This window comes from Phyllostomus discolor, chromosome 15, assembly GCF_004126475.2.
Source record: "Phyllostomus discolor isolate MPI-MPIP mPhyDis1 chromosome 15, mPhyDis1.pri.v3, whole genome shotgun sequence".
Classification (NCBI taxonomy): Eukaryota; Metazoa; Chordata; class Mammalia; order Chiroptera; family Phyllostomidae; genus Phyllostomus; species Phyllostomus discolor.
The window spans coordinates 8,685,738-8,702,254 of record NC_040917.2 but is presented as its reverse complement, the minus strand read 5'-3'; the positions used below and the strand labels follow the sequence as shown (position 1 = coordinate 8,702,254).

General features: G+C 55.8%; 1 protein-coding gene across 1 annotated transcript in view; it reads left to right on the top strand.

Annotated features, from left to right (window-relative positions):
* GNPAT (glyceronephosphate O-acyltransferase) overlaps window positions 1–16,517 on the top strand; it is a 23,260-nt gene extending 6,743 nt beyond the window's left edge. Inside the window, exons 3-16 of the mRNA XM_028531195.2 lie at window positions 656–832; window positions 2,571–2,700; window positions 5,086–5,213; window positions 5,521–5,596; window positions 5,837–5,988; window positions 6,110–6,240; window positions 7,509–7,732; window positions 10,637–10,879; window positions 12,215–12,294; window positions 13,027–13,167; window positions 14,261–14,360; window positions 14,441–14,534; window positions 15,075–15,136; window positions 16,399–16,517. Coding sequence (XP_028386996.1) covers window positions 656–832; window positions 2,571–2,700; window positions 5,086–5,213; window positions 5,521–5,596; window positions 5,837–5,988; window positions 6,110–6,240; window positions 7,509–7,732; window positions 10,637–10,879; window positions 12,215–12,294; window positions 13,027–13,167; window positions 14,261–14,360; window positions 14,441–14,534; window positions 15,075–15,136; window positions 16,399–16,442 — 1,782 coding nt within the window. The 3' untranslated portion in view covers window positions 16,443–16,517. The remainder of the gene's footprint in view (window positions 1–655; window positions 833–2,570; window positions 2,701–5,085; window positions 5,214–5,520; window positions 5,597–5,836; window positions 5,989–6,109; window positions 6,241–7,508; window positions 7,733–10,636; window positions 10,880–12,214; window positions 12,295–13,026; window positions 13,168–14,260; window positions 14,361–14,440; window positions 14,535–15,074; window positions 15,137–16,398) is intronic.

Here is a 16,517-nt window from a genome sequence, read left to right as displayed (position 1 = left end):
TGTCTCACGGACCGGAGAACGTGCATGCTCTCAGCGCTGAAAGTGGTTCAGTGCGCGCAGGCCGAGGAAGCAAAGAAGGGGCGGCAGTGGAATGGAGACTGGGGAGGTAGGCAGGGCCTCTGTCCCGAAGGCTTTGTAAGCCCCATAGAGGAATTCAGTTCTGGGCAAAGCCATTGCAGGATTTCAAGTTGGAGTTCGTGTGACCCGTTTATGTTCTAGAAACCCATTTTGTTAAATGGAGACAAGAAATCTACTTACGATGCTCTTTCAATAGTCCCCGTGTGGGACTGCAGTTCCCAGACTGCTAAGCGGTGGTAGAAGATGAGACACAGACAGATTTAAGAGACGTGGGTCTAGGGCCCTGGCTCCTGGGTGTACCGCCTCCAGTGGAGGGTGAGAGGTGCTCCTAGGTCTCAGATGCTGTCCTGCAAAGCTGAGTCTGCTTGAATTTCGAGTCTTTTAGCTTGTCTAAATAGGGCCGCTTATCTGCTTTTGTTGGAAAGTAAGTGTGCGTTTAACTTAAGGAGAAAACATACCATTTTTGAGTTTAAAAATATCGGTCCATTCAGAACTGGCTTGAGTAACGAGGGCTCTGGCGTCCCCCCCCTTTTTTTTTTTTTCTAGAAACGTAGCCCCACTCTCTCTTCCCTTTCAGCTCTCCAGGGAGCCCTTCCAGTCCGCGGGCGCCCTCCGCGAGGAGGCCTCCCAGATCTTGGACGAGATGAGCCACAAGCTGCGGCTGGGAGCCATCCGGTTTTTGGCCTTCACCCTGAGCAAGATATTTAAGCAGATTTTCTCAAAAGTGTGTGTCAATGAAGAAGGTATTCAGAAGGTGAGTACTGCTTCTTATGAACAGTCCCTTCTTCCACCCTCACTATTTGGTGAGCTACTTGGTGAACTCCAAGACTCCTCGCCCCGCACCACGTGGGCAGGCCCGGTCCGCAGGCCTCCCTCCGGCAGGAGCAGCTCCGCCTGTGTGCAGGGTGGCGTTTGCCCCTTTGGCCTTCAGACCGAGAGACTCCAGACTAACCTGCTCGGGCGGGTAAGACTGGCAGACGAAGCTAACGTCACAGAGTTACGGAAGTACAGGTGTTCACAAAGTTACAGCAGTAAACAAGTTATTTCTGTGTAGGCTTCGCCCAGACTCCCCCACATTTCCTTTACCCTTCTCTCAACGTTCTGTGTCTCCTGTATAAACGAGGACATTCGTTTACGGTGCAGTTATCAATGTGAGCAGTTTAACCTTGATACAAGGCTGCCGTCCCTGCCGCCCCCTGCCCTGCAGCTGTGTGGTTGCCCTCGGCTTCCATCCCCCGTGACTCCTTCAGTCCGGGCCCGTTGCCTGGTCTCTGCGTTTCATGGTCTTATTTGCAGAGAGAACAGACCGGTTATTGTGTGGGCCCCTCGATGGGAGTTAGAGTGACGTTTTCTCGGCAGCAGGCTCGGGCCATAGCCTGTGGGCAGGCCCACCGCGGAGGCGATGCTGATTCCTCCGTGCATCAGAGCTGGACACACGGTGTCCGTCTGTCCCATGTCGGGCGGTGTCCACTCCCTTGCATCAGTGGGTTAAGGCGGTATTCGCCAGGTTTCTCCACTTTGTGATCAATAAGTATCTTGTGGAGAGGTACTTTGAGAATTATGACCACTGATTGATTTTTTCCTGAACCAGCTGTTACTGTAATGATTGCCAAATGGTGCTTTTTCTAATCACATCACTCTGTTACCCGTTTGCTGTTTCCCGTAAGGAAAAACGTCCCCCAGCTTCTTCCCCCGTGACTCTCTGTAGATGGCCGGCACTCGCTGGATCTCTGCCAGAGAATGACTGGCGTGGCGTGTGGGGCCGCAGCCTGTGGGGCTGAGGCGTGTGGGCGGGCCGAGTCTTAACTGACTGCAGTGACCGTTGTGGGGGTTGACGGCCTCGGGACCGCATCTGGCAGCTAGGTGCATCCCTCCCAGCCATGTGGCCCTCCTCCTCCCTGGTAATATCGCTCCCCTCATTGGTCCTCAAAATTCATAGACTTTCTGCCCAGGGAGAAGTTTGTTCTCTCTCTCTGTGGACAGCCAGTCTGGTACAGCAGTTAACAGCTGACTTTTCAGTTCAGATCGACTTCACCTCTGTCCCCAGCTCTGTCACTTACTAGACGCATGACCGTGTCACAGACAAGGGAGCTCAGGCTGCCCGTCAGTGTGTGGTGGTGAACAGTGTGTGTGAAAGCTTGGCACATAAAACGCTTAATGTGATGCCCAACTCACGTGCATTTGTGATCATCGCTGTTATTCTGAAGATCCATAAAAACGCACCTTTTTCACGTGCCTGCATCGCGTGAGGTCGTCCGACGAGACCTCTGAGGGGAGTGCTGTGCGTGCCGTAAGGGCAGAGACACTGTCACCTGCCCGCCACAGGCCCGCACCCTTCGTGTTCTGGTTGGAGGTGCGATTGCAGTCACGCGAAAACCTACATTGTTGTAGAGCTGTGCACCTGAAACCCGTACACTTTTGTTAGTCAGGGCCACCCCGTAAATTCAGTTAAAACCCGAAATCACGAACACGTCGCGTTGCTTCCTCTAAAGCTGCAGCGAGCCATCCAGGAGCACCCGGTCGTCCTGCTGCCCAGTCACCGGAGCTACATCGACTTCCTGATGCTGTCCTTCCTCCTGTACAGCTACGACCTGCCCGTGCCGGTCATCGCCGCGGGAGTGGGTATGTGTGGCTCTTTGTTTTTTCCCATTGTAAAAATTAAAACGAGCACCACAGTGACTTCAGCCTTGCCGAGGAATTTGAAGAAGACGGGGAGGATAGCCCCTCCCTTCTGCCTGCAGGCGTAGGGCATGCTCCCCATGTCCCCTGTGCCATGCCCACAGGCGTGTAAGGACGTGTCCCCTGTGCCATGCCCACAGGCGTGCAAGGACATGCACTGTAGGGTTTCTGGTTTGGGTTGAAAAAGGGGATTATACTCCCTTTGTGCATTACCTGCCTTTTGCTTTGTTTACTTTGGTAATATACCGAAGACTGCAGGTCAGTAAATACATCTGAATTTTTTTAAGTATGTTTTTACACTGTGGTAAAATACACAGAACGTGACATTTACCACGTCACCCGCGTCCGAGCGCACGGTTCTGTGGCACTAAGGACATCGCATCATGCCGCTGTCACCACCAGCACCTGCAGGAGTCCTCCCATCCTGCGGCGCTGGCACGCTGTCCCCATTAAACTGGGCTCCCCCGGGTACACGCCCCCAAGGCCCTGGCAGCTGCTGTACCCCCTCTCTGTGAATGTGACTCCTCTACACACCTCGTATCAGTGGAATCACACAGCATTTGCCCTTCTGTGACCGGTTTACTGCACTCAGCATGGTGTTTTCCAGGTTCGCCCACGTCGTGGTCTGTGTCAGCATTCCCTTCCTTTTTAAGGCTGTATAATGTTCCGATGTGTGTGTAGACCACGTTGTGTTACACACCCACCCATCGATGGCCGGTAGGGTTGCTTCTGCCTTTTGGCTGTTCTGAGTAACGCCGCTGTGGACAGCAGGGCACGGAAGTCTACTCAGGGCTGTGCGTTCAGTCTCCCAGTGTGCTCCCCAAAGCAGAATTGCTGGGCTCTGTGGTGATACTATTTTTAATTTTTTGAGAACCCGCACACTGTTTTCCACGGTGGCTGCAGCCTTTTGCCTTCCCACTCACAGCGCGCGGGGTTCCAGTCTCTCCACAGCCTCACCAGTTCTCGCTGTTTTCTGGTTTGCTGGGTGTGTGTGTGTGTGTGTGTGTGTGTGCAGATCTTCACACCACCAGGAGTGACTTCACTTCCCCAATGATGTGACGCTGAGCATCTTTTCATATACGTGGTGACTGTTACTGTGTCTTCCTAAGAGAAATACCTATTCGAATCCTTTGCCCATTTTTAAATCTGCTTGTTTATTTTTTGTTGTTGCATTATAGGAATTCTTTATGTGTTCTGGATGTCAACCCCGTGTCAGATGTATGATTTGCAAATATTTCCTCCCCTTCCATGGGCCAACTTTCCCTGTCAACTGTGTCCGTTGATGCACAGAAGTTTCTGACTCTGATGTAGTCCATCATTTGCTTTTTTCTCTTGTTGCCTGTGCCTTTGGTGTCATATCCAAGAGAACACTGCCAAATGCAATGTCATGAGGCTTTCTTCTGAGTTTCATAGATTTAGGTCTCACGTGTAGACCTTTGGTCCATTTCGAGTTAATTATTGTCCCCGGTGTTAGATAAGAGTCCAACTTCATGTCTGACACGTCTAATAGCTGTAGAGTATTCAGTGGTAGATGCATGATACTCTGGGTTTGCTGTTGCAAACAGTTTTGCAGTATGTTTCTATATCAGTGCTTCTATTCCTCTAGCAGTGATTCCCAAAAGTAGGGTTGCCAAGGCAAATGAGCTGTTTCTTTACTGTCTTCCAGGGCAGTGGGTTTAAGGTTGTGCCTTTGTTAATGAGTGCGGTGAACAGTGAGGAAAAACTGCTGGGACTTGAGCACTTTAAAGGCGTGCCCATCTGTGCAGACATGGGAGGAGGCTACTGGAAAGTGAGGGGAAGGGAAAGAGGGACTGTGGTAAAACCAGAGGCAGACCTCCTCCCCTTCTCCAGGGCTTGCTCGGTTAGGTCGGTGCCTCTGAGAAGAGGCGTATGTTTCCACCTGCTGGGTGGAAACGAGAGTGGGCGCGTGCTGGCCTGGCCGTCCAGGGCGTGGTGGGCGTGTGGTGGACGCCTGTCGGTCTGTGGAGTCAGCAGCAGTGCTGACTGGGGACGTCGGCGTGCTGACACTGTTGGCGGCCATCACCGTGCCTGGCGGCGGGCCTCTGTCTCCGGCTGGTCCCATGGTAAACGCAGCCGTGTGCGGAGGGCACACAGGGTGACCTCCCAGCGAGCACCTGTCCACAGGGTCCCTTCTTCTCTGTAATCCGACTAGACGTCTCTCCTTGGGGATCTGAGTTTCAGGAAATATTAACTCCTCGGGCGTGTCTTGTATACGCGAGATCTTTCTCAATGGAGTTTGAGTTTGGAGCCTTGCAGCAGGTTCCCGGCTCCGAGGGCTGGCGCTGACCCCGCCGCTCCCCGTTTCAGACTTCCTGGGCATGAAGATGGTCGGCGAGCTGCTGCGGATGGCGGGCGCCTTCTTCATGCGGCGCACCTTCCGCGGCAACCGGCTCTACTGGGCGGTGTTCTCGGAGTACGTGAAGACCATGCTGCGGGTAAATGCACAGAAGCACCACGTGCTTTCCAGCTGTGTGTTCTTCCCACTGAAGTTTGCTGAAAGATCGCGTTTGGATGCTTAAGCTCCCCGTGGACCGCTGAGCGGCGTTTTCCCCCTGGAGGGACGTGCACTGAGAGGGCCGCCTCCTCTGTGTGCCTCTCCTGTCGGAGTCTCACGGGAGTGGCCTGTGTTCCCGCCGGCCACCCGGGAGCTGGGGGGGCAGAGCCAGAAGAAGCCTTTATCACTTGGAGCGTAGGCAATGGGTTTTGTGTTTTGTTTTGTTTGTTTGTGTTTTCTCTTTAAAGAATGGTTATGCTCCTGTTGAATTTTTCCTCGAAGGGACAAGAAGCCGCTCTGCCAAGACCTTGACCCCTAAATTCGGTAGGTGGCTTACAAACCGGGGGAGAAGTAGAGACCCAGAGGTTTGGGCGCGGTGTCCCTATAGCTGCTCAATGCACTTGACACCTCTTTTGCAAAGTATTGTTTTCTTCGTAAGTGTGACTGTGTACGCCGGTCTGTTCATGGGCTTGTATGTAAGGTGCACTTTCCATATAGTCCTGTTCCTGTGCTCTCGTGTTCAGACTGGTATTTATGAAAAACCATTTCTCCTGATGTTTACAGGTCTTCTGAATATCGTGATGGAACCATTTCTCAAAAAAGAAGTTTTTGACACCTACCTTGTTCCCATTAGCATCAGTTACGATAAGATATTGGAGGAAACTCTGTATGCGTACGAGCTTCTCGGGGTCCCCAAGCCGAAAGAGTCCACCACTGTACGTAAAGGGTGGCCACCCCCGATTTTGTTGGGATTTCAGGGAAACGCTAGTTTACACATCAACAAATTTCCTGATTTACTTCTTTCCATTTTCCTTTCCCCTGCTGTGACGCTGCTAGGGGTTGCTGAAAGCCAGGAAGATTCTCTCCGAAAATTTTGGCAGCGTCCACGTGTACTTCGGAGACCCCCTGTCCCTGCGGTCCCTGGCCGCGGGCAGGATGAGCCGCAGCCCGTACAACCTGGTTCCCAGGTGCGAGGCTGGTGTTTCCGTAACTGACGCAGAAACAAGGGTGAACATCCGAGAGTGGGGACTGGTTTTCTGGACTGCTTCTAGAACTGAAACGTGGTTATCTGAGATCACACGGTCGGGAAGCACGAAGCCTCAATTGAAGAATTACCATGTTTGCCAAAAACAGTGAGCTGCAGGGCACATGTGCCGACTGTGCGAAGTCAGGCAGTGGTCCTCCTTCCGAGGGCAGCCGGGACCCGACTCGCGGCGGGGGGGTGGGGGGACACGTTGTTAACGAGTGAGCGTACGGAAGTGGTAGGCCAGCTGGTGTGCACACGGAATAGTTTAGATCCCAGAAAGGATCGTATTATAATAATAACGAGTAGGAGTGAGTTTCTGTTCTCAGGAAGGGGGGAGTTTTATGAGCAAGAAAGTGAATTAGGTTCTTTCAGGATGCAGGTATGACACACATTTAGGTTTTCTTAACTACGAGAAACAGACCTGGGGAAGCCAGGGAGACAGGAAGCGCTGGCCCAGCCAGGCAGCGTGTGACTGCAGCATCGTTCCTGAGTCACGGGTCCCCCATCGGCCCCACAGCAGCCAGCCCCTCACTGGCAGCTCCGTGAGCCTGCGGAGTGGGTGTCTGCTTTGGTTCTCACAGCTTTCTCTCTGTAGAGCTCAGATCAGGTTGTTACCTCAAACGGGGCACCCTCATTGGCTACGGCTTTTATGTTGAGCCACCTGATTACGTGGCTGGCTTCTAGGTCAGATGTGCCTTCCTGCCCCAGCCAGCCCTATAGGTGCCCAGTGTCGTCTGATTCAGCTTGGCGGTCCATGCCTCAGGACCCTGTGGGATGAGGGTCATGGCAGTGCCCCGTAGGTGCGCTGAAGCTTGTCGGGGACAGCATGGCAGTCAGGCGCCCTGGACACCTGTCCAGTGCGGACAGGAGCAGTTACCCTGTGACCTGATCCGTGCGTTCCCGAGGGGGGGGGGGTCTGAGTCCCATGGGTCTGGGAGAGACAGAGTGGTTCCTTCTGCTCGGTTTTCACAGAAGCAACCAAAGCAGAGATAATAGGACCCTGTTTTCTTGAGTGTTTTTGTCGCCCATCAAGAGCCTGCCTGGAGACACGGAGAGAGTAAGCCTGGGCAGGCTCCCTGCAAGGGGACCTGGGAGAGCTTGGCTGGCACAAAGTCCGAGAAGCCGTCTGGGGGACCGGGCCCCTCCTGCCCCCCTCCCTTCGCACTCATCTCGGTGGCAGAGCTGTAACCTGCTGTCCTCTGCCTCCAGGTACATTCCGCAGAAGCAGTCGGGGGACACTCACACCTTTGTCACCGAGGTGGCCTACAGAGTGCAGCTTCTGCAGATCCAGAACCTGGTGCTGAGCCCGTGGGTGCTTGTCGCGGCGGTCCTGCTGCAGAACCGGCCGTCCGTGGGCTTCAGCGCGCTGGTAGAGAAGACTCTGTGGCTGAAGGGCTTAACCCAGACCTTCGGGGGCTTTCTCAGCTGGCCAGGTACGTCCGTGGGATGCACGGGAGGAGAATGCCAGCTCTTCTTCCTCCCAGTTTGGGGAAGGTGTAGCCTAGACGTGAAAAAGCTGCAGAGGACTGAGAGAGCCAAGCATTGTTCAGAGAGAGAAAGGAAACCTAATCCGTTCTTACCACTCTTGCACGTTGGTTTTTCTGAGAATAACTGTCTGCGTGTCACTTCTCCCCATGGCACTCTGTCCCGAGGACCGAGCAGAACACGGCCTCCTGGGCACCTAGCGGAAGGGAGAATAAATACTGAGTCTTTATGTGCTTCGCATAGCTTCCCGCTACACGCAGGTCTTTTTAAACCGCATGGTATCTGCAACCTGTTTGCCTCACTGTTGTGAGTATTAATGGCAACTCTGTGGAAAGTTCGTTGGAGTTATGGGTACTGTGCTGGGAGCTGGGGTGTGGATGACAATAATCAGCTCAAGTTTTCAACCTTTTTGATTTAAAATTGTGGAGACTGCAGTTGGAAGTGCAATTCCTGCTAAGACCAGGCAGTTACTTGCAGTCAGGCACCTGCTGCTCACGCACGGAACCTGCGTCGGGCACCTCGTTGGTGCTGGTGATGCCAGGGAGGCAGAGATGAGCAAGGTGCAGCGCCTGTCCTGCAGGCCCTCCTGGTGCGTCCAGGGCAGGGGTGGGCGCCGTGCAGACCAGTGAGGACAGAGGGCTGCAGCCGGGCCGAGGACACTGCAGAGGGGAGGGCCCGCACTCGGGGGCGGGTGTGCAGGAACGACTCTGAGTTCGCCCTGGTGGAAACAGGAGTCCTCGGGAAGAAGGTGGGAGAGGAGAGCTGCTGACAGAGGGCTGGGGCCTTGGCCTGGCCTGGCCTGGCCTGCGGGGGTGGGGACAGTGAGGATGGGGCCCTGGGGGGAGGCGGATGGCCGAGGGGTCCTGCCAGCCTGCGGCGTGCTGTGGGGTCTGCCCTGCTGTCTGTCGGCTGTGCTAAGCAGGGAAGGAGGACCAGCTGGCCTTCAGAAAGCAGCCTGGCACCCGTTTCAGGGTGGACAGCAGTGGGGAGGGGGCGGCAGGGAGGCCATTGTGCCCGATGAGAAACGCAGAAGCCCGGGCCACGCTGGGTGGAGCTGGGCGGTATTGAGGAGGAATTCCTTGCCGAAGAGGCTGTCAGCCGAGTGTCGGTCACTGATGGGGAAGCAAAGGTGAACTCGGTGTCTGTTCTCAGTGCTTTAATGGTCCGACAGGAGGCAGAGCGCGGGCTGATGCTAAAACACAAGGCAGAATGGAAAGTCATGAGACGGCCAGCTCATAGCTCATGCTGGGCCCAGAGCATGAGAACACACGGACGCCTGTCTTTCCGTGTTGTTCCTTCCGAGACGGGACAAATACATGCCAATCCATAGCTGGGAATATCGGCTCAGCCACTGAAATAACTCTTGTTACAAAGTGAGAAGCCATTGGTATCTAAGTACGGTAATAGTGGGTGTGATTAAACATCCTCTCTAAGTTAGAATGTTATGTGTACTCAGTTTTTGTATTTTCGATCAAATTATTGCACATTGTTAAGCTCTCATTTCTAGAGCTTTTTATGATGTATATCGTTATAGAACATATTGTATTATGTATGTAAAAATGTACCACATATAATACAGGGTGGGGCAAAAGTAGATTTACAGTTGTGAGTATGAAACAGTTTACTCTTGTGTTACTGCTTACCGTGCTGCTGTTTCCCATACAAACACCTATAAACCTGCCCCTCTCCCACCTGTGCCATCACACTCTGTGTCATCACCGCAAGCAGGCGGCTGGCACAGGGCGTGTTAGTGCAGAGTGACCGGGAGGCCTCCGGAGGAAACCCCGCTCTTCTCCCTGGTCCTTTCCCCGGAGCCCGGGCAGAATTTGCTGCCCTGCGTGCGCAGCGTGCCTGACCACTAGCCTGCCACCCGGCCCTTCGGTTCAGGTGAACAGTAAAATAGTCTCGCTGCCAAGAAGATGCATTAAATGCCTCCATCTCTTCCCTGTGCTTCTGTAAGCCAGGCTCCTGCGTTATCTCCAGGACATCACGGTGCCTGTTCATGGGTTATCGGGGACTGCTGGGGGCCCACTTCCTCAGTGATCTCCGATGCAGGCACACCGGAGAACCCCCAAGGCATCCCTCTGCACTCCAGGAGGCTCGACGCCGGGTGGGGGGGGGCTGCTTTGCGTTGCCCTTGGATTCACCTGTAAAGTGGCAAAGTGATATTCTGCTTGGAGTTGGTCTAAGCAAGGGGTGGGGTGAAGCATGTTTTAATGGATACTAATGGGTCGTCTTGTCTTAGTATTGTTAAACTCGCATATACGTAACTTTCAAGTCAGGCAGCTTGACGTGCTCACAAAACTCTGGGTGCCCTTGGTTCCTGAGCAAGTACTTGTTTTCAGAGTGGGAACGGACGGGCATTTCAGAACGGCTGGAAAATTTGGGGGGATGTGTTACATGTCCTTACAGAGAGAGTTTGGTTTTTGAAACAGAATTTTTATAATACCCTCCACAGCCCTGGCTGGTGTGGCTCAGCCGGTTGGAGCGTTGCCCTGTACCACAGAAGGGTGTGGGTTTGATTCCCAGTCAAGGCACATACCTAGGTTGTGGGTTCGATCCCCCGTTGGGGAACGTAGAGGAGGCAACCGATCAATATTCTGTGCACACACGCACTCTCTCTCTGTCTCTCTCTGATCAATACACATATCCTTGGGTGAGGATTAAAAGTAATAGTAATAAAAATAAAGTAAATAAATCACCCTTCACCTGTGATGTCCTTAGCTCGGTTGGAAGAGCCTAAAACCAGTATCTGGCATTCGCATCAGGCTGCCTGCACGGACGGGTGGGGGCCCGGCAGCGCCCCCTCCCCCTTTTCTGCCGTTGGCCTGAATGAATTGTCTCGCGTGCAGATGACGAGCCCGCGGACGAGGTGGTCCAGTCCAGCATCCTCCTGCACGACAACGTCGCCAGCCTTGTCAAAGACCGGGTGGCCCTGAAGCTGGACTCCGGCGACTCGGAAGTGGTCCACGGCCTCATCCACCAGCACGTCATTCTCCTCACGTGCGCGGCCTACAGGAACCAGCTGCTCAACACCTTCGTGCGTCCCTCCCTGGTAGCGCTGGCGTTGCACATGGCCCCTGGGTGCAGGAAAGGTAACCTCGGGGACTGTGGTCTTGAATTTTGGAAGAGACTGGCCGTTCAGTTGTGCGTAGTGAAGCCGTTAATGCTCAGCCCAACGTGTGCAGCCCTCACGGCCACCAGTGTCGGGGCCCATACACTCAGAAGTTAGGTTTTCCCCCTAAATACATGGCCATCTGCTAAGAAACCTGAGCCTCTCCTTTTATAACTATGGGAAAGTAGGCATAGAAGGTTGCATAATTACCTGGGAAGGATCTGGGACTGGAGCAGAGGTCTCCGGACGCTCTTTCTGCTCTGGCAGCTCCCTCACTGGGCAAGACGGGGCGGGCAGGCACCCTAGTGGCACCCTGGTCGCAGTGTGCATGAAAGTAGAACACGGTTTTTGCTCATGGGAGCCTGTCGCCAAGGCCAGGGGTTTCTGCCCAGGCCACACAGCCGAAGCACCGGAGGGCGAGCCCCACCCCCAGGAGCCCTGAGTCAGCTGGTCTGGAGTGTGGGCCGGACGTTGGCCCTTGCAGTTTTGTTCACAGAGCTCCGTGGGTCAGTCTCGGGGACATTCGGAGTGGAGTGGAGAGGTGCTGGCCTCAGCCAGACCGGCAGCCTTGGGCGGAGCCTCGGAGGCCCTGAGTCTGTGCCCTCGCTTTGTCCCTGAGGGAGGAGTGGGCCAGAGAGCTCGGAGGACTCAGTTCAGGACACAGAGACCCTAAGTCTCTGTTGCAGCTCCAGCTGAGGTGGTGCTCAGAGTTCGTCTGTGACCTAGGGGCATGCGCGTGGTCTTCCAGGGCATCGTAGGCACACCAAGCCTGGAGGCGACATCTGACAGTCGCCTGTGTGTGTGTCTTTCTAAAGAGACAGTTCACGGCACAGGCCAGAAAGGTGCGGAGCCTCTGTAGCTGGTGGGCCAGGCAGCCCTGCACGTCCGGGGAACCAGAGAGCGTTCTCTGCTGTGTGCTCCCGGGCCAAAGGGCCCCAGGGCCCCAGGTGTGGTCAGGAGGTGGGAGCAGAGAGTCGGAAGGGATGACGGACCCGTCTCATCTCTGCAGGGACCTGGGGTCGGCAAAGGGGGCCCCCCAGTTTCTAGGGAGTGTGGTGTCTTGCTCACTGCAGACTGACCGAGGAGGGGTTTGGTCACAGCTGAGGTTCGGCATTGAGACTGGGACCACGGCTGGCTCTGCAGCTGAACTTGGGATTGGCTGTAGCTCTCACTGGGGGCCTCCACTCCTCCAGTCCCTGACAGGTGCATGCAGTGTCCTCGGAATGTCGCATTTTAGGGGTAGTAGCGTGGACTTCCTGCCACTCCCTGAAGTTTTAAGAACAATGTTGTAATGTCTGTAATGAATGTGTTTCAGAGGACATCTACAGCTACTTTCACTTCCTGCGCGGCTTTTTGTCGGAGGAGTTCATCTTCCTTCCGGGAAGCGAGCTACAGGTAAGTCCTCGCAGCCGGAGGGCGAGCACAGGTGTGGCGCGAGTGCTGGGGCGTCGGCCACGGGTGCACGGTGTGCCCCCTTCTGCCTGGGCGCCGCGCCGCTGGGCGCTCACCACCCAGCATGCTCGGCTTGGCTCTCGGTTAAGTCTGATCGGTAACCAAGGGGTTGGGAAGAAGAGGGTTGTTCTCAGAACTGGTGGTGCAGCCACTCCGAGTAAATCAGCTGTATTTTACAAAACGTTACCAGCCAGCACGCGTTTTCTTGTTAACAGCCTGTGGGAATGAGTGGCGTGTGCCGCTTGAAGATGAGAGGCTGCCTGTGCCTGGAGCCGGAGCTGGGCTGCTGGGCGCTGGGGTGGGGGTGGCCAGGACCCTCGGCAGGAGGGCCGGCTCTGGAGGCTGTGCTAAGGAGGACGGGGGCCCTGCAGCCGAGCAGGAGGGCAGGGTGCAGGCTTTTGAGTGAGATTCTAAGTGTTTTGGGACTTGCTGCTGGCACTGCCTTTTTACGCTTGAAGAACGCGGCTTTGCAGAGTGGAAGAAAGTCCATCCCCCAGGCTGTCGTTCCACGGGCCCCGAACTGTTCTGTGTGGCTCCCGTGGCTGGCCCCCGTGTCATGGCCGGCGCCCTCTGGGGAGGAACATGGCAGGGCTCGCGCCCTCCTGCTCCGCCGGCACCGGCCACACACGGCAGCGTGCTGACCGAGTGACACATTCCGTCTCCCACTTCCCCCAGGACTTTGAAGAAGGCTGCTACCTGCTTAGTAAAAGTGAGACCATTCAGATGACAGCGAGGGACATCCTAGTGACAGAGAAAGGAAAAACCGTGCTAGAGTTTTTAATAGGACTCTTTAAACCTTTTATAGAGTGTTACCAGGTACGTACTTACTTCACAAGCTCCCCGTTGCCCTTCCGTAAGATCTTCCTGCCCTGTGCTTGTTTCTGGCCGGGAGGGCGGTATCCTCCCAGGTGAACGGGAGGACGAGGGCCGATTAGTGGGTGAGTGATGTCCCCTGTCAGGGGAGACCTCGCTCCCTGCACACAGAGGAGACCCGGTCCATTGCAGACCCAAGAGGATGACAGCTTACTGCCACCTTGGAGCACAGTCTTCCTGTAGCCACAGGGACACCCAAGTGCCGCTGCACTTACCTTACACTTGTTCGTTCAGGGTGTGTAGCGAGGTGTTTGACACAGAGTAGCACTTAGTAGGTGCAAGATTTGAATGACACATAAAGTCAGCTGGGAGGGAAAAGAAAAGGTTCCGGTGCGCATACCTGAAGGTGTGGCAGAGCCCCGAGGAGGAGGATTGAGGAGCGGGTGGTGTGCGGGCCAGCGGGAACCGTGCCTGCACCGTGGGGGAGGGGGCCGGCTGCGGGCGATGGAAGCCGTCAGGGCCCGTGTGTTTGCGAGGAGAGGCCTCCGTGGCCGTCAGCTCCGCGCTGGCAAGGGACGCCGGGACGACTTCCGGCACCGGGTGCCGTGGTCGCTGACGGGGCCCCGTGGCCTCCACGCACACAGCCTTGCCCTCGGGGGGTAGTGGGTGAGTACTGTCTCTGCCTGTAGGCGCCGCTCGTAGTAGGAATCACCAGGTATTTGGGGTCTAGCATGGTGTTAGGTCCTTTTACAGAAAAAACAAAGTCACAAAAAACCTGGGCCCTCCTTCCTAAGCAATATAAGACAGATTAACCTGATAGTAATTCATTTAATTTGCAACCCATTAAAGTAAACATTATATTTTAATAATTGTCCATACGATTGCAAAACTTTGTTTCTAATGGTAAACAGTGACACGAGCTCAACAGAGCACTTAACAGTTCCGCAGCTGTTCTGTGCTCCAGCCTCCCGGGGCTGAGGCTGCTCTGACACGCGTCATTCTCCGAAGCGAGGTGACGCAGGCTCGTCTGCTGTTCTGTCGTGTCTGACTGCCCGTTTCCTCTCCCTGTCCTCCTCACCCTCCCTCTTAAAATCAGATCATTTGCAAATACCTGCTGAAGGAAGAGGAAGACCACTTCACCGAGAAGCAGTACTTGGCTAGAGTTAGGACGTTCACGAGTCAGCTTCTCGATCAAGGTCAGTCGCGTGTCTGTGGGCGGCGACCTCTCTGGCCGAGAGCGGAAGCGGTCCCGACGCTCCCACCGCCTCTGTTGCAGGTGCCTCGCAGTGCTACGACGTGCTGTCTTCCGACGTGCAGAAGAACGCCTTAGCGGTTCTGGTGAAGCTCGGTGCGGTAGAGAAGAAGAAGGTGTAAGTGCAGTGGAGACTCCCGTGGGTGCCAGCGGGGCCCTGGCAGCTGGTGACAGCTGCCCACAGCCCAGAGGGACACAGCGGTGGGCTTCGCTTGCCCGCCTCCCGCTGCGCTGGGAGGCGTTCCCCTGGGAGCTCTGCACGGTTAAACACAAAAGTGACAGTGAAGCAAAGAAAGACAGCGCTTCGGGCCAGCCCTTGACTTTGGCCTAATGCTGAAGTTCATAAAGTGTAAGAGAGACCTTGGGGAGTGCAGAGTAGTGTGCGTGTGTACATTTATATGTGCGTACACATATAATACACACATGCGTACCTGTGCGGGGGTAGACAGCTCTTCTGCGTGAACAGATGTGAGAGTGAGAAAGCTCAGTGGGGGGTCTCTTCAGTGGCCCAAGGAATGAAGCCAAAAGCCAGAAAGGGGGACGGGAGGGGGCCAGGGGCCATGGACCCAACCGAAGGCCGTCTCTCTGCACCGGGGACTGAGAAGGCTATCTCTCCCCCGGTCTGTGCGGTGAGAAGGCTCGTTGCTCTTTCCCCCAGAAACAATGAGTGTGTACTTACTGTGAATGAGCCCGTCGTGACAAAGCTACAGGACATGCTTGGTGAGTACAGCTCAGTTAGGCGTAGTGGGTGCCGTGTGACGCTTGTCCACACGCAGTGAGACGAGAGGGTGGGCTGTGGCACCAGGTACGGGTCGGAGCGGACCGCAGTCGGGTTCTGATACAGACTGAGAGCTGTTCTGTCACCTCGGACTTTCTCAGGGGACTAGGGAGAAGGTTCGAGGGAATTTGCCAGAAGAACGCCACATGGTTAAACAGGCCATCTTGCACCACCAGGAGGCCGCCACCCGGCCACTCACGGTCCCAGGTCCCGGCCCTTGGCATGGGCACCGGCGGGTGTGGCACACGTGCTCATGATGCCAGCCTCACACTCATTCTGTCCCTGGGCCCTCGGTGCCTTCCGGCCCGGGGGCAGGGCGGGGCGGGCGCCCACTCTCGCACACGCTCTGAACTCGGGGGTGGTGGCAGACGATGCGTCCTCAGGGGAGTGTCCCACCCTCCTCTTCTCCGGAGGCCGTCGGCTCGCAGGGGACCCGCTCACCCCCAGGGGTGGGGGCGCTGTGGACAGGACGCGAGTGCCAGAGTCCAGAGTGTGCCAGAGGAAGAGGTGGGGCCACATCTCCTAGGGCTGAGGGCTGGCTTTAGAAGGGGAGGGTGTCGGCGCTGGAAAAGCATCACCTGCCGACTGTGTCGAACGGAGCCCTGAGCACTGAGCAGCATCCTTACCCGTCATGTGTCCGTGCCCAACCCTGCGGAGCCCCTTCGTCACGCCTGCTCGGGAGAGCGGTAGACGGGGGTCTGCCGGGTGGGCGGGAAGACCAGGGCGGGCATGTAGTAAAAGGAAAGGGGGTGCAGCAGAGGGCAGAGGAGTCATGGACATAGATCGAGACGTTGAAACTGGAGTCTCGGAACGTGGAACCTTGAAGCTCCGTTTTGAATTTGGGGAGAGGGGCAAGTAGCTGAAACAACCCCAAACCCCTCGTTCTGTGAGGATGATGGAACCGATTTCTCAACGACGGAAGGCCACTACGGTACCGGTGTGAACCTGCGGGGGCATCCTGGACTGGACGCCCAGAGAGCTTGACTGGGCTCAGGCCTGCCTCTGCCCGCAGGGCGCTGGCGTAGCCTGCCTCACTCCGCCTCGCCTCTCTCCGGGGTGCCGCCACCTCCGAGCACGGGCGCGGGGGCCGTGTCCACCTGGGCGGCACTCAGCCCAAGTGTGAGCCTCTCTCTGCTGGCGGCTCCAGTGGGTGTAGGGAAAGGTCAAGTGTGTGTCCTGTCATGAGCTGTCTCTTTCCCCCCAGGCTGTAAGACGCCAGTAGGAAAACCAGCAACTGCGAAACTTTAACGATTGCCAAACGGTTACGGAGATGTCGGTCATGAAGTGTCCGAGGACTCCTGTCACAGCAAGCAGGGACGTGAA